Source organism: Perca fluviatilis, chromosome 15, assembly GCF_010015445.1.
Source record: "Perca fluviatilis chromosome 15, GENO_Pfluv_1.0, whole genome shotgun sequence".
Lineage (NCBI taxonomy): Eukaryota > Metazoa > Chordata > Actinopteri > Perciformes > Percidae > Perca > Perca fluviatilis.
In genome coordinates this window covers 1,078,298-1,105,797 of record NC_053126.1, presented here as the reverse complement: position 1 = coordinate 1,105,797, position 27,500 = coordinate 1,078,298, and the positions used below count along the sequence as shown (strand labels likewise).

The window sequence follows — 27,500 nt, the reverse complement described above, 5'->3', positions numbered from 1 at the left end:
AATTTAAAGGGGTGATATAATGGTTATATAGGGTATTTCACACTGTTCCTTAAGGTCTCCTAATGGGGTATGTAACATTGGTTGGGCTGAAAATGACGCTTTTGCTGTTTTTTTGGCCCTAATGCTACCCTGTTAAATGGGACTGGACTGAAACGAGAGCTTTTCTGCCTTATATGGTCTGCACATGAATATTTCGATGAGCTGCACACTGATTGGTTGAGCTTAGCACACACACACACACACACACACACACACACACACACACACACACACACACACACACACACACACACACACACCTATGCTTTCGGCACTGCTCGCTGCCCATTGCGAGTCCACTGCGCCACTGATTTAAATCCACATGTCCCGCTCAGTTGTCTGATATCTCCTCCTTTTCTCTGGGCCAGTATTCTGTCTGATATCTCCTCCTTTTCTCTGGGCCAGTATTCTGTCTGATATCTCCTCCTTTTCTCTGGGCCAGTATTCTGTCTGATATCTCCTCCTTTCTCTGGGCCAGTATTCTGTCTGATATCTCCTCCTTTTCTCTGGGCCAGTATTCTGTCTGATATCTCCTGTTTTCTCTGGGCCAGTATTCAGTCTGATATCTCCTCCTTTTCTCTGGGCCAGTATTCTGTCTGATATCTCCTCCCTTTCTCCGGGCCAGTATTCAGTCTGATATCTCCTCCTTTTCTCTGGGCCAGTATTCTGTCTGATATCTCCTCCTTTTCTCTGGGCCAGTATTCTGTCTGATATCTCCTCCCTTTCTCCGGGCCAGTATTCAGTCTGATATCTCCTCCTTTTCTCTGGGCCAGTATTCTGTCTGATATCTCCTCCTTTTCTCTGGGCCAGTATTCTGTCTGATATCTCCTCCCTTTCTCCGGGCCAGTATTCAGTCTGATATCTCCTCCTTTTCTCTGGGCCAGTATTCTGTCTGATATCTCCTCCTTTTCTCTGGGCCAGTATTCAGTCTGATATCTCCTCCTTTTCTCCGGGCCAGTATTCAGTCTGATATCTCCTCCTTTTCTCTGGGCCAGTATTCAGTCTGATATCTCCTCCTTTTCTCCGGGCCAGTATTCTGTCTGATATCTCCTCCTTTTCTCTGGGCCAGTATTCTGTCTGATATCTCCTCCTTTTCTCTGGGCCAGTATTCATTCTGATATCTCCTCCTTTTCTCTGGGCCAGTATTCATTCTGATATCTCCTCCCTTTCTCTGGGCCAGTATTCATTCTGATATCTCCTCCCTTTCTCTGGGCCAGTATTCTGTCTGATATCTCCTCCCTTTCTCTGGGCCAGTATTCAGTCTGATATCTCCTCCTTTCTCTGGGCCAGTATTCTGTCTGATATCTCCTCCTTTTCTCTGGGCCAGTATTCAGTCTGATATCTCCTCCTTTTCTCTGGGCCAGTATTCTGTCTGATATCTCCTCCTTTTCTCTGGGCCAGTATTCAGTCTGATATCTCCTCCCTTTCTCTGGGCCAGTATTCTGTCTGATATCTCCTCCTTTTCTCTGGGCCAGTATTCTGTCTGATATCTCCTCCTTTTCTCTGGGCCAGTATTCTGTCTGATATCTCCTCCTTTTCTCTGGGCCAGTATTCTGTCTGATATCTCCTCCTTTTCTCTGGGCCAGTATTCTGTCTGTTATCTCCTCCCTTTCTCTGGGCCAGTATTCAGTCTGATATCTCCTCCTTTTCTCCGGGCCAGTATTCTGTCTGATATCTCCTCCTTTTCTCTGGGCCAGTATCCAGTCTGATATCTCCTCCTTTCTTCTGGGCCAGTATTCTGTCTGATATCTCCTCCTTTCTCTGGGCCAGTATTCAGTCTGATATCTCCTCCCTTTCTCTGGGCCAGTATTCTGTCTGATATCTCCTCCCTTTCTCTGGGCCAGTATTCTGTCTGATATCTCCTCCCTTTCTCTGGGCCAGTATTCTGTATCTCCTGAGAGAGCTCCAGCCAGCGTGCAGCGAGAGGTCTGACAGTCCAGGCAGGAAGCCAGCGATCCGGGCAGGCTCTGCGCCGCTGTCACCGCAAACTGTGGCGCTCCTGAACTCCGAAACACGTCGTACTAAAACGTTTGCAATTAGCCATAAATTTTTGTAAAACGGCCCATTTTTTAGCTTTATATAGTTGATTTCTCGCATTAAAAAAGTCTCAGAAGTGAATTTAGTAATGAAATATCACACGAACAATGTATAAGATTTCTGAGATTTGTGCGAACAAGATTTAAAAGACTAACTGACCTCAGATCAGTTAGTGGCCTAGTATGTAAATTTGGGGGCGTTACAAAGATAGAAGGTTGAGCCAAATGAGGAGGATTTGGGAGGTTGACGTCAACTTTTAGCTTAGTTCAGATTCGCCCGTTTTCAGCAGCAGTTTCAAATAGTGAGCTTTGCAGAAGAAAGAGGAGTCGATGGGATTTAGAGGGTCTATGTATGTCCTAGTTACCCCCCAAACTGTCGTTTTTCAACTATGACAAATTCTATCACCCCTTTAAACCTACAGAAAATGATAATAAAAAAGTGAACAATGAGGCTCCTCTACGCCACTGGTTCTCAAGCTCTTTTCTTTAAGCCATGTGAGAATAATCTGTGGTAGAAAAGAAGTCTCCATAAGAGGAAGAATCCAGCGATAGATTTACTAAACAACAGCCTTGGACCTGGAAAACATTTAAATGATGATGAGAAAAGACGGTAGAAAGAAGGAAGGAAGAAAGGCAAGAATATGTCGAAACAGCGACAAAACCTTCAAAAGAAGACCGTAGAAGTACCCCTAGGGGGACACGTACCCCCTGTAGTCCTCCAGAGTACCCCTAGGGGGACACGTACCCCCTGTAGTCCTCCAGAGTACCCCTAGGGGGACACGTACCCCCTGTAGTCCTCCAGAGTACCCCTAGGGGGACACGTACCCCCTGTAGTCCTCCAGAGTACTCCTAGGGGGACACCTACCCCCTGTAGTCCTCCAGAGTACTCCTAGGGGGACACCTACCCCCTGTAGTCCTCCAGAGTACTCCTAGGGGGACACCTATCCCCTGTAGTCCTCCAGAGTACCCCTAGGGGGACACGTACCCCCTGTAGTCCTCCAGAGTACTCCTAGGGGGACACCTACCCCCTGTAGTCCTCCAGAGTACCCCTAGGGGGACACCTACCCCCTGTAGTCCCCAGAGGTCCCCCTAGGGGACACGCACCCCCTGTAGTCCTCCAGAGTACTCCTAGGGGACACACCTATCCCCCTGTAGTCCTCCAGAGTACCCCCAGGGGACACTGCACTCCCCTGTAGTCCCTCCAGAGTACCCCTAGGGGGACACGCACCCTGTAGTCCCTCTAGAGTACTTCTAGGGACACCTATCCCTGTAGCTCCAGGTACCCTACCTGTAGCCAGTACTGACACTTCCTTCATCCCTTAGCTCGTAGCCCCTGTAGTCCTCCAGAGTACACCCTAGGGGGACACCTATCCCCTGTAGTCCTCCAGAGTACCCTAGGGGGACACCTACTGGTCCAGTACCTAGGGGCCTACCCGTAGTCTCCAGAGTACCCTAGGGGACACGTACCCCTGTAGTCCTCCAGAGTACCCCTAGGGGGACACCTATCCCCTGTAGTCCTCCAGAGTACCCCTAGGGGGACACCTACCCCCTGTAGTCCTCCAGAGTACTCCTAGGGGGACACCTATCCCCTGTAGTCCTCCAGAGTACCCCTAGGGGGACATCTACCCCCTGTAGTCCTCCAGAGTACCCCTAGGGGGACACCTACCCCCTGTAGTCCTCCAGAGTACCCCTAGGGGGACACCTATCCCCTGTAGTCCTCCAGAGTACCCCTAGGGGGACATGTACCCCCTGTAGTCCTCCAGAGTACCCTAGGGGACACCCACCCCCGTAGTCCTCCAGAGTACCCTAGGGGGACACCTACCCCTGTAGTCCTCCAGAGTACCCCTAGGGGGACACCTACCCCCTGTAGTCCTCCAGAGTACCCCTAGGGGGACACCTACCCTGTAGTCCTCCAGAGTACTCCTAGGGGGACACCTACCCCCTGTAGTCCTCCAGAGTACTCCTAGGGGGACATGTATCCCCTGTAGTCCTCCAGAGTACCCCTAGGGGGACATGTACCCCCTGTAGTCCTCCAGAGTACCCCTAGGGGGACACCTATCCCCTGTAGTCCTCCAGAGTACCCCTAGGGGGACATGTACCCCCTGTAGTCCTCCAGAGTACTCCTAGGGGGACACCTACCCCCTGTAGTCCTCCAGAGTACTCCTAGGGGGACACCTACCCCCTGTAGTCCTCCAGAGTACTCCTAGGGGGACACCTACCCCCTGTAGTCCTCCAGAGTACTCCTAGGGGGACACCTACCCCCTGTAGTCCTGGCCTCGTTTTCTTTGACAAGACTTTGAACGTCAACAAGAAGTGATGTCACCAACATCTCTCAGAGCTACAACTCAACACCGGCCATTTTATTTTATTATAGAAAACTGGAGAGTTTTATTGTGATTGTTGAGTTGTAAAGTATTTCTACTGTGTGGTATTACTTTTTATTTTATTTTATTGGTTTATTTGATAGGGACCATGCATATTTATGAACATTGTTGTATAAAAACACCGTGTAAATATGCCAGAATCAGTTAAACTAACTACTTTCCTTCTCCAGTCCCTATGCAGGTGACATCTTAGCACTCATCCACTCACACTGACCCTTGTGTCGACCATGCACTTGACCCGATCTGTTTGGCCAGTTTATAAAGCATGAAGAATACATTTTCACTCAATTCTGTGTTACATCTTCTTATCCAACTTCTTTACAACCTATTACCGCTAGTTTTACACTTATTGTTTTTTAATATATGGAATTGATGGTGAATAAACTTAGCCTGGTGAGAGCGTCCTGATCTGGCGAGCTCCAGTTCTCCACTCGCAGGTCAGTCTGGCATCTCGAGATGGAGAACATTTGGAGCCGAACGACCGGCCAATCAGCGTTGGTTTTGAGGCGGGTTTAGGTGGTGATAGACAGATGGTTTATCCAATCAGCTAACCAGGATTTTCAGACAGCGGTAGCCCTAATTCTGTTAGCTGCTCGCTAATGCTTTTTCCTCTTGGATCCTTCTTTAGGAATATGGACCAGGAACCTGAAATGGGGCCTTTTATTCCTAAATTCTCGTTACACAAACGGTAAATCTCCTTCACCGACATGTTGCTAGCTTGCTGAGCTAACGAGCTATGCTTGGCCTGCAGCAGCAGCAGGGTAGCCTGGCTTGTGGTTGTATTTTCATACGCTTCGTTGATCTGATTGGTTGATTTGGCCCATCTATCACCAACTATAGGTGATAGACAGATGGTTTATCCAATCAGATAACCAGGATTTTCGCCCCTTCCCAAAAGTTCTCCAACGGTAATTCCCAGTGAGGTTAGAATAAACTTCATTTACATGAAACAATACCTAATTTTTGGAGTAAAATAAGCATAAATTATGAATTATTTTCATTATAGTTAAAAGGTAAACATAATGGCGATCATTGTTTTTTGCAGTTCCTAGAACATAAAACTCCTAGAACTCTTTTTTTCTCGTCTTTCTCGTTTTAGGCGAGAAATGAACCGTTTAGATTTTGAATATTAGTCATACTTTAAGTATGATTCACCTTTGCTGTTCTTGCCTTCAGACAGACTTTCAGTTCTCTCTTTAGCTGCTGTGTTGAGGATCTCATTCACTGTGGAGGACAGGAAGAAGGTCTCTGCATCACTGGGTTCTGAATATTATATAATCCCAAAAACTGAAAATATATCCAATGAATGTCTCACCATCAACCGGGAAGAGTGTAGTCATACACACACACACACACACACACACACACACACACACACACACACACACACACACACACACACACACACACACATACACACACACACACACACACACACACACACACACTCACACACACTCACACACACACACACACACACACACACACACACACACACACACACACACACACACACACACACACACACACACACACTCACACACACACACACACACACACACACACACACATAGTCACACACACACACACACACACACACACACACACACACACACACACACACACACACACACACACACACGCACACACATAGTCACACACACACACAGTCACACACACACACACACACACACACCACACACACACACACACACACACACACACACACAGTCACACACACACACACACACACACACACACACACAGTCACACACACACACACACACACACACACACACACACAGTCACACACACACACACACACACACACACACACACACACACACATAGTCACACACACACACACACACACACACAGACACACACACACACACACACACACACACACACACACATAAGCAAACACACACACACACACACACACACACACACACACACACACATATCACACACACACACACACAACACACACAAACACACTCACACACAATACACACACACACACACACACACACACACACACACACACACACACACACACACACACACACACACACACACACACACACACACACACACACGTCCACAGTGCAGCCACCAGAGAGGAGAGAGACCTGTTTCTCTTCTGAAACTTGTTTTAAAAGGTTTAAAATGTTTTAAAAGGTTTAAAAGGTTTTAAAAGATTTAAAAGGTTTAAAAGGTTTTAAGTGTTGCCTAAAATTGTGTTTAAAAGGACTTTAAAATGTTCTAGTGTTGCCTAAAGGCCTAGTGCTGGCCTTAAAATGGTCTAGTTGGTTGTTTGGGTATAGTTCTTAAAAGATTTTAAAAGGTTTTTAAAAAGTTTAAAGTGTTAAGGCTTAGTGTTGTCTTTAAAAAGGCCTTAGTACAGGTTTAAAATGCTTTAGTGCCTAAAATGTCTTTAAAGGGTTGTGGTTTTTTAAAGGTTTAAGGTTCTAAAAGGTTTAAAATCGTTTTAAAAGGTTTAAAAAACTGTCTTAGTGTTGCCTAAAAGTGTCTTTAAATGTTTTAAAAGGTTTTACAAGGTCTTAAGCTTAAAAGGTTTAAAAGGCTCTTTAAAGGTTTAGGTCTAGTGGCCTAGTGCTGCCTAGTGTTTTTAAAAGGCTTAATACTGTTTAAAATGTTCTGGCCTAAAAAGGTTTAAAATGTTTTAAAGGTTTGCTGGCTTTAAAAAATGTTTTAAAGGCTTTAGTGTTATTTAGTGTGTTATAAAGCTTAAATGTTTAGTTTGTTAAAGGTTTTAATATTTAAAATGTTTTAATTGGTTTAAAAAATGTTTTAAAAAAGGTTTAAAAAGCTGGTTTTAAAAGGTTTAAAAGGTTTTTAATGCTGCCTGGCGTGCTGCCTAAAAATGTTTAAAAGGCTCTGTTTTAGGTTATTTTAGTGTTTAAAGGTTTTAAAATAGTGTTGTCTTTAAAAGGTTTAAAAGGTTTAAAGGTTTCAAAAAGGTTTAGTGCGGTTTTAGTGCCATTTGGGTACCTTGGTGCTGGTTTTAAAGGTTTTAAAAATTTAGTGCTGGGTTTAAAAGGTTTAAAGCGTGTTGGCCTAGTGCTGTCTTTAAGTGTTTCTAAAGGTTTGGAAGGTGCTGTCAAGGTTTAAAAGGTTTAAAAGGTTTTAAAGGTTTGGGTGCGGTTTAAAGGTGTTATTTGGGTGCTGGGTTTTAATAGGTATTTAAAAGGTTTTAATGCGGTTTTGGTTTAAAAAGGTTTAAAGTGTTTGCTTTTAAAGGTTTAAAAGGTTTTGTTGCTTTTGGGTTTTTAAAAGGTTTAAAAAGGTTTTAAAAGTGTTTTTAAAAAGGTTTGGGTATAAGGGTTTAAAAGGTTTTAGCGCAAAAGGTTTAGTGCTGTTTTAAAAAGGTTTTTAAAAGTTTTTAAAAAGGTTTAAAAGGTTTAAAAGGTTTAAAAGGTTTTAAAAGGTTTAAAAGGTTTTAAAAGGTTTAAAAGGTTTTAAAGGGTTTTAAAGGTTTAAAAGGTTTAAAAGGTTTTAAAAGGTTTTTATCACTTCGGCTCTAATTTCAGAACCTTGTCGTCAAATTCTAGACAGAAAACTCACAACCAATGATCAGAACGCACATTTCAAAACTCTTGTTTCAACTGCTTGGATACCATCCACATAAACCTGATCAGCTGTTCATTTAACAAAGATCAGCTGTTCAATATGACACAACTTAACATCAGAGTACTACTACTTCAAAAAGCAATTCACACATTACATTTCAGATGATTGTCTGTTCATTCCATTACAATCATCTAACTATCAATAGGTACAACTACTCTAAATGAGAAGTAACTGTTGTATTAGTCTTAATGACTGTATGGAAACAAACAAACAATATTCCATGTTTAGATCATGAAAGTTTCAAGATAACCAGATTCATTGTCACCAATTAGCGTGGAGCAGGAACCAATCAGAATACAGTATCTATGGATGTAATATTTCATCATCCTTCTTGTAATGTACTACTGTTTACCAGACACTGTTTCTATGGTCCCATGTACTACTACTGTAATGTACTACTGTTTATCAGACACTGTTTCTATGGTCCCATGTACTACCTTTACTGTAATGTACTACTGTTTACCAGACACTGTTACTATGGTCCCATGTACTACTACTGTAATGTACTACTGTTTACCAGACACTGTTTCTATGGTCCCATGTACTACTACTGTAATGTACTACTGTTTATCAGACACTGTTTCTATGGTCCCATGTACTACTACTGTAATGTACTACTGTTTATCAGACACTGTTACTATGGTCCCATGTACTACCTTACTGTAATGTACTACTGTTTATCAGACACTGTTTCTATGGTCCCATGTACTACCTTTACTGTAATGTACTACTGTTTACCAGACACTGTTTCTATGGTCCCATGTACTACCTTTTACTGTAATGTACTACTGTTTATCAGACACTGTTTCTATGGTCCCATGTACTACCTTTACTGTAATGTACTACTGTTTACCAGACACTGTTACTATGGTCCCATGTACTACTACTGTAATGTACTACTGTTTATCAGACACTGTTTCTATGGTCCCATGTACTACCTTTACTGTAATGTACTACTGTTTATCAGACACTGTTACTATGGTCCCATGTACTACCTTTACTGTAATGTACTACTGTTTACCAGACACTGTTACTATGGTCCCATGTACTACTACTGTAATGTACTACTGTTTATCAGACACTGTTTCTATGGTCCCATGTACTACCTTTACTGTAATGTACTACTGTTTATCAGACACTGTTTCTATGGTCCCATGTACTACTACTGTAATGTACTACTGTTTATCAGACACTGTTTCTATGGTCCCATGTACTACCTTTACTGTAATGTACTACTGTTTATCAGACACTGTTACTATGGTCCCATGTACTACCTTTACTGTAATGTACTACTGTTTATCAGACACTGTTACTATGGTCCCATGTACTACTACTGTAATGTACCACTGTTTATCAGACACTGTTACTATGGTCCCATGTACTACTACTGTAATGTACTACTGTTTACCAGACACTGTTTCTATGGTCCCATGTACTACTACTGTAATGTACTACTGTTTACCAGACACTGTTACTATGGTCCCATGTACTACCTTTACTGTAATGTACTACTGTTTATCAGACACTGTTTCTGTGGTCCCATGTACTACCTTTACTGTAATGTACTACTGTTTACCAGACACTGTTACTATGGTCCCATGTACTACCTTTACTGTAATGTACTACTGTTTACCAGACACTGTTTCTATGGTCCCATGTACTACTACTGTAATGTACTACTGTTTACCAGACACTGTTTCTATGGTCCCATGTACTACCTTTACTGTAATGTACTACTGTTTACCAGACACTGTTTCTATGGTCCCATGTACTACCTTTACTGTAATGTACTACTGTTTACCAGACACTGTTTCTGTGGTCCCATGTACTACCTTTACTGTAATGTACTACTGTTTATCAGACACTGTTTCTATGGTCCCATGTACTACTACTGTAATGTACTACTGTTTATCAGACACTGTTTCTATGGTCCCATGTACTACTACTGTAATGTACTACTGTTTATCAGACACTGTTACTATGGTCCCATGTACTACTACTGTAATGTACTACTGTTTACCAGACACTGTTTCTATGGTCCCATGTACTACCTTTACTGTAATGTACTACTGTTTATCAGACACTGTTACTATGGTCCCATGTACTACTACTGTAATGTACTACTGTTTACCAGACACTGTTACTATGGTCCCATGTACTACTACTGTAATGTACACTGTTTATCAGACACTGTTTCTATGGTCCCATGTACTACCTTACTGTAATGTACTACTGTTTACCAGACACTGTTACTATGGTCCCATGTACTACTACTGTAATGTACTACTGTTTACCAGACACTGTTTCTATGGTCCCATGTACTACTACTGTAATGTACTACTGTTTACCGGACACTGTTACTATGGTCCCATGTACTACTACTGTAATGTACTACTGTTTATCAGACACTGTTTCTATGGTCCCATGTACTACCTTTACTGTAATGTACTACTGTTTACCAGACACTGTTACTATGGTCCCATGTACTACTTTACTGTAATGTACTACTGTTTACCAGACACTGTTTCTATGGTCCCATGTACTACCTTTACTGTAATGTACTACTGTTTACCAGACACTGTTTCTATGGTCCCATGTACTACCTTTACTGTAATGTACTACTGTTTACCAGACACTGTTTCTATGGTCCCATGTACTACCTTTACTGTAATGTACTACTGTTTACCAGACACTGTTTCTATGGTCCCATGTACTACCTTTACTGTAATGTACTACTGTTTACCAGACACTGTTACTATGGTCCCATGTACTACTACTGTAATGTACTACTGTTTACCAGACACTGTTTCTATGGTCCCATGTACTACCTTTACTGTAATGTACTACTGTTTACCAGACACTGTTACTATGGTCCCACACTACTACTGTAATGTACTACTGTTACCAACACTGTTACTATTTACCTATGGTCCCATTACCTTACTGTAATGTACACTGTTTACCAGACACTGTTTCTATGGTCCCATGTACTACCTTACTGTAATGTACTACTGTTTACCAGACACTGTTACTATGGCCCACTACATTTATCTTTACTGTAATGTACTATGTTTACCAGACACTGTTTCTATGGTCCCATGTACTACCTTTACTGTAATGTACTACTGTTTACCAGACACTGTTTCTATGGTCCCATGTACTACCTTTACTGTAATGTACTACTGTTTACCAGACACTGTTTCTATGGTCCCATGTACTACTACTGTAATGTACTACGGTTTATCAGATACTGTTACTATGGTCATATGCACACATGCATGCAGGCCCTTGGAATTGCTGGTCCAATTCTGCCAACTCGTTACTGATGATTGAGATATATACTTTATATATACTTTATATATAAAGTACTGTATGTGTGTGTATATATATATATATATTGCTCAGTGGCCAGCAGATCAGACTGGGGTTGTACTGGGCAGCTTCCAGGTAAGAATGTAGAACTGTGTGAATGTGATCAGGTTGTCGTTGCAAATGAGTAAATACAGTAAATAAATACTATATATATATATATATATATATATATATATATATATATATATTTGTCTGCCTTTTGCTATGACCTTTTTTTTTGTATGTCCTGAATAAAGAATATGATGATGTGATATATATATAATATATATATATTATATATAATATTATTATATATATTATATATAATATATATATATTATATATATATACTCGTACCACATTGGTCTGGAGTATTCTCTCTACTACTGCAGTACTTTTACATTTATATGTAGTACCATAATGAAACATGTATCACCTATTTTATACTACAATATTTAATGATTGTACGAACATTGACCCAGTGAAACTATGGGTAGCTTGTGTGTGGGTGATCTAAAGTAACGTTTCAATAGTATTTCACAATCAATTTGTCTTTTGAACCAGTGATTGTGCAAGTGCAAGATTTCTTTAAAGATATGAATGAATGATGTAATGTTTTGAACATTGGACAGCCTGTGTTACAAGCGATAACTGTTTTGAGTTTTGAAAAATGACGTCAAGGTTCTGAAATTAGTAGCAAAGTGATTGTAAAAACTGTAAATTAGGACAAATATTCTATATTCATTAGATTTAGTATTTAGTTCATACTGTTTTTGGTGTATTTGTTTTCAGATTTTAATAGTTTGGGGGGGTGTTTTCACTTTTTTTTTTTTGAAAAGTTTTTAAAAATTTTTTTTAACTGTTAAACTGTCTGTTTAAAAGTTTCTCATTATGAGTCAGCTTTTGAATTTATCAGTAAAGGAAGATTCGGAATACTTCCTCCACCACAGTATTATGTGGTAGAGGTCAGTCTGACAGAAAACTAGTTCCACTTATCAAATGTCAGGGTCAGCCCCATGTTCCCACAGAGAAGCGTTATAATGTTCTAAACCCCAGCTGGCCTCGTTTACACCACGTGTTTGACAGAGCGGATGCTGAGCTGTGTGGCTGACGAGATGCTGATTACATCAGAGGCACAAACTGTTGCTAGGGGTGACCTCATAAAAAACCAGAACTTCCTGTGTGAAACACGGTGATGATCTGGAAACTGAAAACAAAATCAAACTCACGTTGAAAGTGCAGCGGCTCCACATTCAGATAGTCTCTGTCCTCTAAAGGGGGGAAACAGACAGTTACCATGACAATTTATTTCCTTTATTAATCCCCTAATAACGGGGACATTCACAGTGTTGCAGCAGCGAGGGAGACACTGTAGAGCAGGGGTCACCAACACGGTGCCCCAGGGAGCCCCCCAGGACCACACGAGGAGCCCTCAGGCCTGTTCTAAAACTGAAAATTGAATATTGATATTATCTGTTTCCCACCTTGTTAAGTCATTGTTGTTCATTATTGTGAGAAATCATTAACATGATCAGTGTCTTCACATAGATGAGCATCATTAATCATTAATAATCATATATAACTATTAATAATCATATATAACTATCATTAATCATTAATAATCATATATAACCATCAGTAATCATTAATAATCATATATAACTATTAATAATCATATATAACTATCATTAATCATTAATAATCTTATATAACTATCATTAATCATTAATAATCATATATAACTAAAGGCAAACTGAGCACATTTGTTATTTCAGAAGAGTGTATCAAACTGGTAGTCCTTCGTATGACTCAGTACCCAGGAAGTAGCTCTCAGTTTCAAAAATGTTGGTGACCCCTGAACTAAAGATAAAGAGTAAATATTAAATATAATAAAGTGTATTTACAGTATTGCAAAGCCACGTTATTATTGCATGGTTTATCAGTCCTATTTATTTGGATATAGGTGCGTTTGTGAGGCTGAAGAAAAATGGGAATTTACACGAATAAATGACAGAAGATAACTTAACCCTTGTGTTGTATTCCCATTGACCTGCAACTTTTTGTTTTTCTGGTTCAAAATGTAAATTAAAATTTAAAAACTTTTTTTCAGCGTTTTGGACATCGTTTCTGATACTTTTGTTGCTTTTCCACCAATTTTTTTTGTCACTTTTTCCCAAATAAAAATGTTATGCACCTTTTGACATTTTTTGTGTGTGTTTATCCCCACATTTTTGAAGCTTTTCCCAAAATGTGTAACTTTTTTCAACGTTATTTCATAAAAAAAAAAAAAAAGAAGCTGTTAGCTTTCTGCCTCTAATCTTTGCATGTAAACTGTTGAATAAAAATCAATATGTCGATGTCGACTTCTACTTTGCAACCCTGAGCGGCCAAAACTTTCACAGCAGCATCGTGAGCTGCAGCGCTGCATGAGCCGAGCTCTGGTGGGAATACACCCTGAAGCAAAGATGTCAACTGGAAAAAAACTTATAAAATAAGTTTGTAGGAAAAAAGAAGAACTAGTAATTTAAGGACTACATTTATAAAATGTGTGCAGATTAGTTAGTTTGTTCTTCTTCTTTGCATGTAAACTATTGAATAAAAACCAATATGTGGATGTGTGAATGGATAAAGAAGCACAAGACATGACATGGTGAAAGTCATAGCTGAGTGTACCCAGTAATACTAGAGAGACTCACCGCTCTTCTCTGGGACGTTTTCATAATCGTGTAGAACATCTGTGGAGAAAACACAGTCATCATCAAATCTATGGATCATCAGTGATGCAGACTGATGTATGTATGACACGCCACTTCGTACGCCATTACCGGCGTGTTATCAAGGCGCATACTCGCTTTTTAGCGTGTTTATCAACGCCGTTTGGCCTCCATTGACTTACATTACCTTGAGATTGCCGGTGAATTGATGCCGTAACGAGAAGTATGAAAGGAATCTGCGTAGGGAGGTTGGTCGGGGGGGGGGATGGGTCAAACCAGTGGTGTAGTCTACGTGATACGCAGGTAAACACAGTATACCCACTAAGAAAGCTCTGGGATCTCCATATACCCACTTAGAAAATCCCAATGACCCTTCTTCACTTAGGCTAAATGAAGGGATTTCCACCGTAAATTGGTGCATTAAAGTGTATCCGAATACAGGAAATGAAGTCCTTGATGCTCAAAACTTCCCTGGGGGAGGACACACAGACCCCCCACTATTATATGCCCCCCCCCCCCTCTGGCCAATATTTAACCCCTTAACGCCGACTGTCGCTAATTTGCATCAAACCCCTTCCATTCCGACTGCAGGCGAGATAGCGGGTGTATTCCCCCCAATGCCGGTTTGTTTACATGCGATACATACCTAGGAACCTTTTGCATGCACTGGTTTCTCGAGGACCGGGTCGGAGTGGGAGATACATCCGGTTCACGGAAGCGAAATTAAACCTAACCCTGCTCCCAACAACCCTACCCCTAACCCTAAAGAAACTACTGTCAATGTTAGGGAGTAGGAGAGTGTTTTCTTTCTTGCCGTTGTCAAGATCCATGTATTTATCAATTACAGTTTAGAAGTTCTAACAACTTTGTGACATGAATGAAATCTACTATGTGTTTTATTAATTTTACCATTTTGTAAAGAATTTTACCATAAATGCCTGTTGTCGCTAATTTGCATCATACCTAAATTTATATCTATTACATATGCTATAGACAAATTAACAATCTCAACTTAATTTAGCATCAGCTTGGAGCCAGAAACACACATAATATTTTGTTTACATAATTGTGAATAAATTCAGGCGTCAAGGGGATAAAGTACAGTATACCCACTACAATACATTAGACTAAACCACTGGGTCAAACAACACAGGACTTTCACCCAGGAGACCGGGGATCGGGTCCCATGTGTCACGTTTCCTAAAACCCAACCGTATTCTCGCGATAACACGCCACGTGGCTTTAGAAAGTGGCGTGTATGTTAACGCTGTGACGTTGCAGACTGGCGTCCGCAGTATACAGCGTAGACCTACACGCTGATAGCTCAAAATGCGTCCAGATAACACGCCACGTGGCTTTAGGAAAGTGGGGTGTTTGTTTACGTGAAGTCATGATGTCACATTGAATGATGCATCACAATATAACAAGGTGTACGATTATTAATCGTTCTCTTCTTTTTCCTTTTCTCTCCTTTCTTTATCTAAATCATTAGCAGATAACATACAGTAAACTAAAGATAAATCACAAGATAACATACAGTAGACAAGGCAGGGTGATCTAAAAATAACTTTAATATGTCTATATTTTTCTAAATTGTTTCTAAACACAATGTATACATATTTTTTTATAAATAGTGCTGGGCAATAATAAAAATGTACATGGTTTCTATGTGATGATGATAAAAGAGAGTGTAACATCGGACAACGCTTTACGTTCTGATCCCTCTTGTTATGTCCCCTGCACCCCCCTGAAGTGTCCTGGGATAACTTCTGTTATGATTTGACACTATAAATAAAGTCTTGTTATCCAGATATGAGCAATACCAGCGAGAGAAGAGTTTGGCCCTAACGATGATTAGTTCTATTACGAGCTCTCTGTGCATGATGGTCAGTAGCTTTTTGTCAGTGTGACTTTAGAAATGTAACGCTGGCTGGATAAAAATGTATTAGTGTTTCTGTTTTCCAAACTGTGTACCTGAACTGGGCGTCGAGGCTCGGCTCTGATTGGTCAGAGGAGTCTCACCTTCGGGCAACACGATTCTGCAGAAGACAGAAGAGAAAATAAAAATCAACCTTCAGATGTGATCGACTGCTGCAGCTTTAGAGAGAAGGTCCGACAGAGAGGAAACCTACATGTAGCCGGGGTCTTCTGCATCGCTCTCTGCGTTTATGTAGTCAGGACCTGCAGAGAATGATCATCATCATCATCACCATCATCACCATCATCATCATCATCATCGTCATCATCGTCACACAGTGAAGCTCAAAGCACTTTCAACACGATCAGAGCAATTTTAGAACCGTTCTGTTTCAGTTAAAGCTATAGTAGTGCGTAGTTTCTGTCTCCCTCATGATAGCCTCACGTCTAGACCTTCCTCCATGGTGCTGCAGAGGAAGGTCTGGTTAGTCCACACAGCATTCTGGGATGGGAGAAAAACGTGCTCTGGTTTATTGGCATTTCTTTAAACCAATCACAATCATCTTGGGCGGGGCTAAGCTCCGGACGGAGCCACGGTGCCTCTGCTAAATAGTCTCAGGAAGGAACTGGTTTTGGTGGAACATGTGGACGTCCAAAAGTAGTTTTAGTCGTGCAACAGAAAACTCAGATTGGACAGATAGTCTAGCTAGCTGTTAGACAGACAGACAGACAGACAGACAGATAGTCCAGCCAGCTGTTAGACAGACAGACAGACAGACAGATAGTCTAGCTAGCTGTCTGCATTTACCCTGCAGAGATCTGAGGAGCTGTTAACCATAGTCCTCATAAATCCACCGGAGGTTAGAACGCCAAAACAGAGACAGAGGAAGGGGACGCACATCCGGACTAAATGAGGGACATCTGGTGGAATTAATTAGCCTGACAAGCCAGCCCCACATCCAGATGTTGGGTCTGGGAACTCACCATTGACGGAGCTCAATCCGAGGTGTTGGATAAACGGTTGTCTTTCAAATTCCCTCTGCACGCAATAGGATACAATAGGATAGCGCTCCAACCAATCAGAGCAACGCTAGTTGATAGATTAAACTTGAAACTTTTGCCGTATCCAGTGGGCAAAACTCCCAACACATCTTCCTTTTTTAAGAATGACTTCAGTGCCGTTCTTTGTTCTTTTCTCAAAGAAAAGCTGAACTCCAAGTCTTCCAGAAGACAGCTGTTCACCAGCAGCAGCAGCAGCAGCCATAAGCCCCGCCCACCGACTCTATACACGATGTGATTGGCCTGACCGGAGTTTGGTTTTTCCAGCTCGCAAGCCACCGGAGAATGCCTAGACCCCCCTGGCTGCAAATTAAATTTGCTGCTGCTAGGGTGGTCTAGATTTCTAGGCTAGGAATTAACGGCAGGACTGGAGCAATCCCGGAAGTGGAACGTCGTGGATATAGACTAGCCCCATTAAGGAATTCTAAGTAATAACAACAACGCTGTTGGCGCATCCACATGACCCAAGCTTTCCGTGGTCCCCCTCCCACCCCCCTTTACACAGGAGACACAGAGGATTATAAAGACACGGAGGATTATAAAAACATGAAGAGGTCATTATCTTCATTCGAGTTTATGTCTCCGGACGCCCCAATCTTCTGACCATAGTGACACTGAGAGATCCAGAGAGAGTTGTGTGGAGCTGATAGTCTTAATCAGCTTTGTAGCAACTCATCTGGTAACGGCTTGGATGTAACAGACATTTTTTATTTAAAAAAGTTACGCACTAAAGCCTTAAAGTCAACATGATCTTACCGTCTGCTGGATTCTCATAACTTGGATTACTTTCTGTAAGAGAGAAAAAGATTACGACAGTTATAAACTAACTAAAGTCAGAGATATGACACGATGTGCCCTGCTATGACATGAACTTCCACGATAACCTTCGAAGTCACTGTGACCTTTAATGTGACTATTATTGGCACTGTTCATCACACCCCCAACCGGCCCGTCAGACACCGCCTACACCAAGAGTCTGGGTCTGCCGAGGTTTCTTCCTAAAAGGGAGTTTTTCCTCGCCACTGTCGCGATAGCCACCGCTAATGCTTGCTCTTGATGGAATTACTGTAATTGTTGGGGTTTTGGAAATTATAGAGTGTGGTCTAGACCTACTCTATCTGTAAAGTGTCTTGAGATAACTTTTGTTATGATTTGATACTATAAATAAAATTGAATTAAAAATAAATAAATTGAATTGAATAGATAAACAGACCAACCAGGCACGTGCACACCGACCAGGCACGTGCACACGGTCAACTCTTTCCTCCTCGGGAGAAAGTGCCATTTCTTCTGGGGAGTTTTTATAAAACATTTTATAAATGAAAATATATTTCCCTGTTTGTCCACAGCTTTCCTGTCAAACTAATGTATTAATTGAATAAAAAAAATCCAAATATCCAGTCGGGAGACTAGACTTTGTTGAGTTATAATTAAAATTAATTTGGTGAGGAAGGAAGTCAGAGTTGTGTTAATGTATTTAATGCACATGTGTTTGTGTGTGTGTTTATTTGGATCCCCATTAGCTTCAGCATAAGCTAAAAGCTATTCTTCCTGGGGTCCTACAATCTATCACGTGACAATACAATTTACAACATCACATTACACACCATACGGACAATATTCCAGACTCATTATTAAACATTTGAAAATACAAAACTCGAGGCCCGTCGGCCAAATCCAGCCCCTCGTAGATTTTGATCCGGCCCAATTTACAATAATAATACAATAATTCACAATAAAATTTGGCCACACTAGATTTTGTCACTTTTACCGACATTTTTTTCAACATTTTGTCACTTTTTTCTATGATGTCTAAGAAATGTCTAAGTTTGGGGCTTTATGAGACCCAAACTGTAAGTGAGAAGACTATATGAAACATGCAATAATAAAGTCAAAATATGTGACTTTGCCTCTTAAATAAAAGCATGTGAATAAACTCCTTATTTTCCAGTCTGGCCTGTAGTGAAATTGAGTTTGACCCCCCTGATTTAACGTTTTAAATGATTTAATTTTAAATAATTATAAGAAGTGCCCTTATTTTTCACTTGAGCCCCAGCCCCACCCAAAATGTCTGTGCACGTCTCTGTTGCCGACTAACATGACTTATAAATGATGAGTTATTAAATGTGAACGACAGCCGAAAGAGGAGAACAACGCGATGGAAACAGAAAGACACATTGTCGTCTGAAAGAGGAAAGAAAAACAGAAAGTCACCAGTTTCTGTCGGGGTGATGGACGGGAATCTCCGCTGAGTTCCCGGATGAGCAGAAGACGAGCTGAGTGGAAGAACAAAAAGAGTAACGCAGACTTTGAGTTTGATGTTTAAGAAGTGTGTGGTAACCCTGAACATTATGCTTCACTATAAGGAAGCCACAAGAAAGTTCATAATTCATAAACAAAGTTTTTTTTTACTATTATAATTAAGTACATTTAATATCAGAAAACTACTTTTGACACTTAAAGGTCCCATGACATGCTGCTTTTTGGATGCTTTTATATAGACCTTAGTGGTCCCCTAATACTGTATCTGAAGTCTCTTTTATATAGACCTTAGTGGTCCCCTAATACTGTATCTGAAGTCTCTTTTATATAGACCTTAGTGGTCCCCTAATACTGTATCTGAAGTCTCTTTTATATAGACCTTAGTGGTGCCCTAATACTGTATCTGAAGTCTCTTTTATAGATCCTTAGTGGTGCCCCTAATACTGTATCTGAAGTCTCTTTTATATAGACCTTAGTGGTCCCCTAATACTGTATCTGAAGTCTCTTTTATATAGACCTTAGTGGTGCCCTAATACTGTATCTGAAGTCTCTTTTATATAGACCTTAGTGGTGCCCTAATACTGTATCTGAAGTCTCTTTTATATATGCCTTAGTGGTGCCCTAATACTGTATCTGAAGTCTCTTATATAGGCCTTAGTGGTCCCCTAATACTGTATCTGAAGTCTCTTTTATATATGCCTTAGTGGTCCCCTAATACTGTATCTGAAGTCTCTTTTATATATGCCTTAGTGGTCCCCTAATACTGTATCTGAAGTCTCTTTTATATAGACCTTAGTGGTCCCCTAATACTGTATCTGAAGTCTCTTTTATATATGCCTTAGTGGTGCCCTAATACTGTATCTGAAGTCTCTTATATAGGCCTTAGTGGTCCCCAATACTGTATCTGAAGTCTCTTTTATAGACCTTAGTGGTCCCCTAATACTGTATTGAAGCTCTTTTATATAGACCTTAGTGGTCCCCTAATACTGTATCTGAAGTCTCTTTTATATAGGCCTTAGTGGTCCTCTAATACTGTATCTGAAGTCTCTTTTATATAGACCTTAGTGGTCCCCTAATACTGTATCTGAAGTCTCTTTTATATAGGCCTTAGTGGTCCCCTAATACTGTATCTGAAGTCTCTTATATAGGCCTTAGTGGTCCCCTAATACTGTATCTGAAGTCTCTTTTATAGACCTTAGTGGTCCCCTAATACTGTATCTGAAGTCTCTTTTATATAGACCTTAGTGGTCCCCTAATACTGTATCTGAAGTCTCTTTTATATAGACCTTAGTGGTCCCCTAATACTGTATCTGAAGTCTCTTTTATATAGACCTTAGTGGTCCCCTAATACTGTATCTGAAGTCTCTTTTATATAGACCTTAGTGGTCCCCTAATACTGTATATGAAGTCTCTTTTATATAGACCTTAGTGGTCCTCTAATACTGTATCTGAAGTCTCTTTTATATAGACCTTAGTGGTCCCCTAATACTGTATCTGAAGTCTCTTTTATATAGGCCTTAGTGGTCCCCTAATACTGTATCTGAAGTCTCTTTTATATAGACCTTAGTGGTCCCCTAATACTGTATCTGAAGTCTCTTTTATATAGGCCTTAGTGGTCCCCTATATGTGCCATTTCTGTGTCTGTAGCTATTGAGGAGGAGGGGGGGGGGTGTGGCCTTGACCAACTGTCTCTTTGCTCGTTTGAAAGACATGATGTCTCTCTCTCTCATGGGGGGGCCAAATTCTCTGGGTGGGTAAAGCAGAGAAAGGGGAGGTAACCTTACTCCTTATGACCTCATAAGGAGAAGATTCCTGATTGGTCCATCTGAGCTTTCATTTTTTCAAAGGCAGAGCAGGATACCCAGGGCTCGGTTTACACCTATCACCATTTCTAGCCACTGGGGGACCATAGGCAGGCTGGGGGAACGCATATTAATGTTAAAAAACTCATAAAGTGACATTTTCATGCCATGGGACCTTTAAGTACAGTAAATATAAGATACTTAAAGATGTTTAAGTAATATTCTAAAAAGAGACCTTAACTTCTACCAAAGTTATTTTTTATTTTAAAGTACTTTACACAAGACAGACCAGCTGTGTTTTTTTGTTTAAATAACGTAACTCACAAAGGTGACAGCAGGTTGGAGGAGGGGTGGATGGAGCTCAGGTCGGTGTTCGTATGAGCTGCAACTCAACAGAGAGAGAGTTCATCATCATCATCATCATCGTCATCATCGTCATTATCATCATCTTCATCGCCATCATCATCATCATCATCATCACCATCATTGTCATCATCACAAAAAATGTAAATATCATCATCAGCGTAGAGTCGAAGTCTGCATTATGGGATATTTGTGGATTTCTCTATTTACAACTTACTTAACTTAATAAATTATTTAAGGAGACCAAGATGGAGCTATAATAATGACCTTTATTTAAAACAGAAGCTCCTGAGTTCACTCTGCAGAGTATCACTAAAGATATTCTAAAAGCATGCAGTACTTTACACATTGGGGTATAGAAACGGACACATTTTTGACCTCCAAGTGAAATTGAATGTAAACTATCCTCTGAATTCACTTATTAGAAACTAGTTAGTCTAAACTTTATTTAAAATAACACTGCTGCAACATGTCTGTTTTTTATATCGACAAAGGGCTCATTTCTCTAATTCTTAATTTTTCTCTTATTAGAAACTAGTTAGCCTAAACTTTATTTATTTATTGTCTTCCTGTCAACTATGCACCTGCTGTCCTGCAGCACAAAGTAGAAATTATAACCTAATTACATGTTACACCTTCTTATTCCAGTTTATTAACACTATTTCAACACTTATTTTCAGAATGCTTGGTCAATAAACCTCATTTACATGAAATTATACCTAATTTTTGAGTTAAAAAAGACAGAAATTTTAAACTATTTTGACTATTTCGACAATTTTTTGGACAGCTTAAATGCTTTTGATGCTTCTTTTTGGACAATGTTGACGCTTTTTTGGCGCTCTTTTGGACGGTTTTAATGCTTTTGACGCACTTTCCTACGTACTCACCTCTGGTTTACCTGTGTGTAAAGCATAAAGTATAAACTTTATCACCCAATTCTGTGCTACATCTAGGTTTCTAGACAACTTCATTCAGTTATTTGTGGGCAGTTTGGTTAAAAGAAACACAAATTTCTGATATAGAAACTTTGAAAACGGGTCAGATTTGACCCGAGGACAACATGAGGGTTAAGATAACACTGCTGCCACATGTCTGTTCTTTATATCGACAAAGAGCTCATTTTTATTCTCTATTAATGCCATTTTTCTTGAGATATGCAAAGTGATCATTTAGTGTGCATCAGACAGAACCCTTTGCTGATAAACAGGAAACATACCGGATAAAAACAGAGTAAATTCTGCATGAAAACAGCTTTGAATGTTCAGATAATGACGCTTTTCGACCGGAGGGATTTTTACATAACGTTCCTAGATCATAACGTTCCTAGAAGCCATTTTGTCTCTAGTTCCGACTGGACCAATTTGGGGATTATTAAGTTCCTCTGGCCACAGTTCCTGTAACTCTGTCAGCTCCTACTTCAGGGCAGGGTCTATTCCCTTTCCCACATAGTGGTGGTTAGATGGCTGTGTTATAATAACAAAAGGTCAGTCCCTATGGCCACTTGGCCAGAGTGAATGCAAATATAAGAGTAGTCAGTAGAACAGTTTAGAAGTGGACTGTTCCTAGAACTATGTTCCTGCAACTAATTGGTCAGAAAGAAGCTAATCACAGGACTTTCACCTAGGAGACCGGGGATCGTGAAAAAGGAAACATACCGGATAAAAACAGAGTAAATGAAAACAGCTTTGGATGTTCAGATAATCTGCAGCATCACTCTCACTATGGGACGCTGTGTCTCTTTTACCCAATCAGCCAGTTTTTGATGGTTTTGGAATATAAAGTGAAGAATTATGTTATTTTCTGCTCCATAACATTAACCTAACACTTACCCTATTTTATCTCTAAATATAATCCTTGATTTTTATATTAAATCATCTTAAATACTTAAAATGATTGCACAAGAAATCAATTGTTTATTGTTTAACATTTAAAAAAGTGTTGGGGTTTAGCGTGTTAGCATGTTAGCATTTTTTTAGTGTGTTTTTTTTATCTTTTTGCATGAAAATAAAATATATGAACTAACTGGCAGAGACTTTAGAGGAGGAGCTGCTTCCTGTAACAGTTTTAAATGTTTAACAGACCTTTCTTACGAGGACAATCAACTTCTTTAAACCTTTTCAGGTGCTTCAGACTTACATGGATGGATGACTCTGAACTGGTTTGATCTGGTGGAAAAAAGAGAAAACATTCAGTCATCTTTTCATATAAAAGAGGTTTAACAAGTAACACACACACACACAGACACACACACACACACACACAGACAGACAGACACACACACACACACACACAGACAGACAGACAGACACACACACACACACACACACATACACAGACAAACACAGACAGACACACACAGACACACACACACACACACACGCATTACACAGATACACACACAGACACACACAGACACACACACAGACAGACACAGACAGACAGAAAAACACAGACAGATACATACACACACACACACAGCCACACACAGACGAACACAGACACACAGACACACACACACACACACACACAGACAGACACACACAAACACATACTTTATACACTTTATACCAGCCCTATCTTTCACCCATAAAGAGTTTTAGGAGACAGAACTTACGGCATGTAGTCCTCTGAAGCCTGCCTGATGGAGACTAAAGGGAGGAAGCAGAAAAATAAAAACTATTATCTTCAATTAAATATTAAATATTATTTACTGTCCGCAATTATAATATATATTATATGGAGATATTTCAATTTAGGTTCACAATACATTTAGGCCCATCTCATTGCTTTTTTCAGTAAAAAAGAAATATTTCGGCCTTTTTCCAAAGTATTTGTTGCTGGCTGAGGAACTTTTTTGCCAAACCTTTTTGGGGCTTTATGAGGCCCAAAATTTAAATGAGAAGACTACAGTATATGAGACATGCAATAATAAAGTCAAAATATTTGACTTTTTCTCTGAAATAAAAACATGTCAATAAATACTACATGTCTGGCCCTTGATGTGATTCTCATTTTCTAGTGTGGCCCTCTGGGAAACTGAGTTTGACACCCCTGATATAGATTATAATAAATAATGATATTGGAATTATAAAAAAAGTGAAGAAGAACGGGACAGTTGGGTTTAGATAAAGAAGAACGGGACAGTTGGGTTTAGATAAAGAAGAACGGGACAGTTGGGTTTAGATAAAGAAGAACAGGACAGTTGGGTTTAGTTAAAGAAGAACGGGACAGTTGGGTTTAGGTAAAGAAGAACGGGACAGTTGGGTTTAGGTAAAGAAGAACAGGACAGTTGGGTTTAGGTAAAGAAGAACGGGACAGTTGGGTTTAGATAAAGAAGAACGGGACAGTTGGGTTTAGGTAAAGAAGAACAGGACAGTTGGGTTTAGATAAAGAAGAACGGGACAGTTGGGTTTAGATAAAGAAGAACGGGACAGTTGGGTTTAGATAAAGAATAACGGGACAGTTGGGTTTAGATAAAGAAGAACGGGACAGTTGGGTTTAGGTAAGGAAGAACGGGACAGTTGGGTTTAGGTAAAGAAGAAACGGGACAGTTGGGTTTAGATAAAGAATAACGGACAGTTGGGTTTAGATAAAGAAGAAAGGGACAGTTGGGTTTAAGTAAAGAAGAAACGGGACAGTTGGGTTTAGGTAAAAAAGAACGGGACAGTTGGGTTTAGATAAAGAAGAACGGGACAGTTGGGTTTAGGTAAAGAAGAACGGGACAGTTGGGTTTAGGTAAAGAAGAACGGGACAGTTGGGTTTAGGTAAAGAAGAACGGGACAGTTGGGTTTAGATAAAGAAGAACGGGACAGTTGGGTTTAGGTAAAGAAGAACGGGACAGTTGGGTTTTAGATAAAGAAGAAGCAGGGACAGTTGGGTTTAGATAAAGAAGAACGGACAGTTGGGTTTAGATAAAGAAGAACGGGACAGTTGGGTTTTAGGTAAAGAAGAACGGGACAGTTGGGTTTTAGATAAAGAAGAACGGGACAGTTGGGTTTAGATAAAGAAGAACGGGACAGTTGGGTTTAGGATAAAGAAGAACGGGACAGTTGGGTTTAGGTAAAGAAGAACGGGACAGTTGGGTTTAGATAAAGAAGAACGGGACAGTTGGGTTTAGGATAAGAAGAACGGACAGTTGGGTTTAGGTAAAGAAGAACGGGACAGTTGGGTTTAGATAAAGAAGAACGGGACAGTTGGGTTTAGGTAAAGAAGAACGGGACAGTTGGGTTTTAGGTAAAGAAGAACGGACAGTTGGGTTTAGGTAAGAAAGAACAGGACAGTTGGGTTTAGGTAAAGAAGAACAGGACAGTTGGGTTTAGGTAAAGAAGAACGGGACAGTTGGGTTTAGGTAAAGAAGAACGGGACAGTTGGGTTTAGGTAAAGAAGACAGGACAGTTGGGTTTTAGGTAAAGAAGAACAGGACAGTTGGGTTTAGGTAAAGAAGAACGGGACAGTTGGGTTAAGATAAAGAAGAACGGAACAGTTGGGTTTAGGTAAAGAAGAACGGGACAGTTGGGTTTAGGTAAAGAAGAACGGGACAGTTGGGTTTAGGTAAAGAAGAACGGGACAGTTGGGTTTAGGTAAAGAAGAGCGGGACAGTTGGGTTTAGATAAAGAAGAACGGGACAGTTGGGTTTAGGAAAGAAGAAACGGGACAGTTGGGTTTAGATAAAGAAGAACGGGACAGTTGGGTTTAGGTAAAGAAGAACGGGACAGTTGGGTTTAGGTAAAGAAGAACGGGACAGTTGGTTTTAGGTAAAGAAGAACGGGACAGTTGGGTTTAGATAAAGAAGAACGGGACAGTTGGGTTTAGGTAAAGAAGAACGGGACAGTTGGGTTTAGATAAAGAAGAACGGGACAGTTGGGTTTAGGTAAAGAAGAACGGGACAGTTGGGTTTAGGTAAAGAAGAACAGGACAGTTGGGTTTAGGTAAAGAAGAACGGGACAGTTGGGTTTAGGTAAAGAAGAACGGGACAGTTGGGTTTGGATAAAGAAGAACGGGACAGTTGGGTTTAGGTAAAGAAAAAAACGGGACAGTTGGGTTTAGGTAAAGAAGAACAGGACAGTTGGGTTTGGATAAAGAAGAACGGGACAGTTGGGTTTAGGTAAAGAAGAACGGGACAGTTGGTTTTAGATAAAGAAGAACGGGACAGTTGGGTTTAGATAAAGAAGAACGGGACAGTTGGGTTTAGGTAAAGAAGAAACGGGACAGTTGGGTTTAGATAAAGAAGAACGGGACAGTTGGGTTTAGGTAAAGAAGAACGGGACAGTTGGGTTTTAGGTAAAGAAGAACAGGACAGTTGGTTTTAGATAAAGAAGAACGGGACAGTTGGGTTTAGGTAAAGAAGAACGGGACAGTTGGGTTTTAGATAAAGAAGAAGAAGCGGGACAGTTGGGTTTAGGTAAAGAAGAACGGGACAGTTGGGTTTAGGTAAAGAAGAACGGGACAGTTGGGTTTAGGTAAAGAAGAACGGGACAGTTGGTTTTAGATAAAGAAGAACGGGACAGTTGGGTTTAGGTAAAGAAGAACGGGACAGTTGGGTTTTAGATAAAGAAGAACGGGACAGTTGGGTTTAGGTAAAGAAGAAACGGACAGTTGGGTTTTAGGTAAAGAAGAACGGGACAGTTGGGTTTAGGTAAAGAAGAACGGGACAGTTGGGTTTAGGTAAAGAAGAACGGGACAGTTGGGTTTAGGTAAAGAAGAACAGGACAGTTGGGTTTAGGTAAAGAGGAACGGGACAGTTGGGTTTAGATAAAGAAGAAACGTGTCGTGAACTATTTTAGTCTGATATGAGATCAGATTCTGAACGAGACGCCATGATGGTCAGGGAGCAGCCAGACCCATGTGACGCGTTCGTCCAATCAGCTGATGGTTTTCATTTTTTGGGCAACAACACAGATTAGCGCCGCCTGTTGC

At 40.6% G+C, this 27,500-nt stretch overlaps 1 protein-coding gene across 3 annotated transcripts in view; it reads right to left on the bottom strand.

Moving 5' to 3' along the window:
- The window catches only part of LOC120573839, a 38,817-nt gene that overhangs the window by 1,499 nt on the left and 9,818 nt on the right, over positions 1-27,500 (bottom strand). For 2 of the 3 annotated variants that reach the window (XM_039823702.1, XM_039823703.1), the window contains exons 4-12: positions 24,199-24,232; positions 23,721-23,749; positions 21,546-21,603; positions 19,372-19,433; positions 17,914-17,946; positions 16,314-16,362; positions 16,156-16,220; positions 14,164-14,202; positions 12,697-12,738 (exon numbers count right to left, since the gene is read on the bottom strand). In XM_039823702.1, coding sequence (XP_039679636.1) covers positions 12,697-12,738; positions 14,164-14,202; positions 16,156-16,220; positions 16,314-16,362; positions 17,914-17,946; positions 19,372-19,433; positions 21,546-21,603; positions 23,721-23,749; positions 24,199-24,232 — 411 coding nt within the window. Of the gene's footprint in view, positions 1-5,573; positions 5,684-12,696; positions 12,739-14,163; positions 14,203-16,155; positions 16,221-16,313; positions 16,363-17,913; positions 17,947-19,371; positions 19,434-21,545; positions 21,604-23,720; positions 23,750-24,198; positions 24,233-27,500 lie in introns of those variants that run through there. The other variant, XM_039823704.1, reaches the window with a different exon arrangement.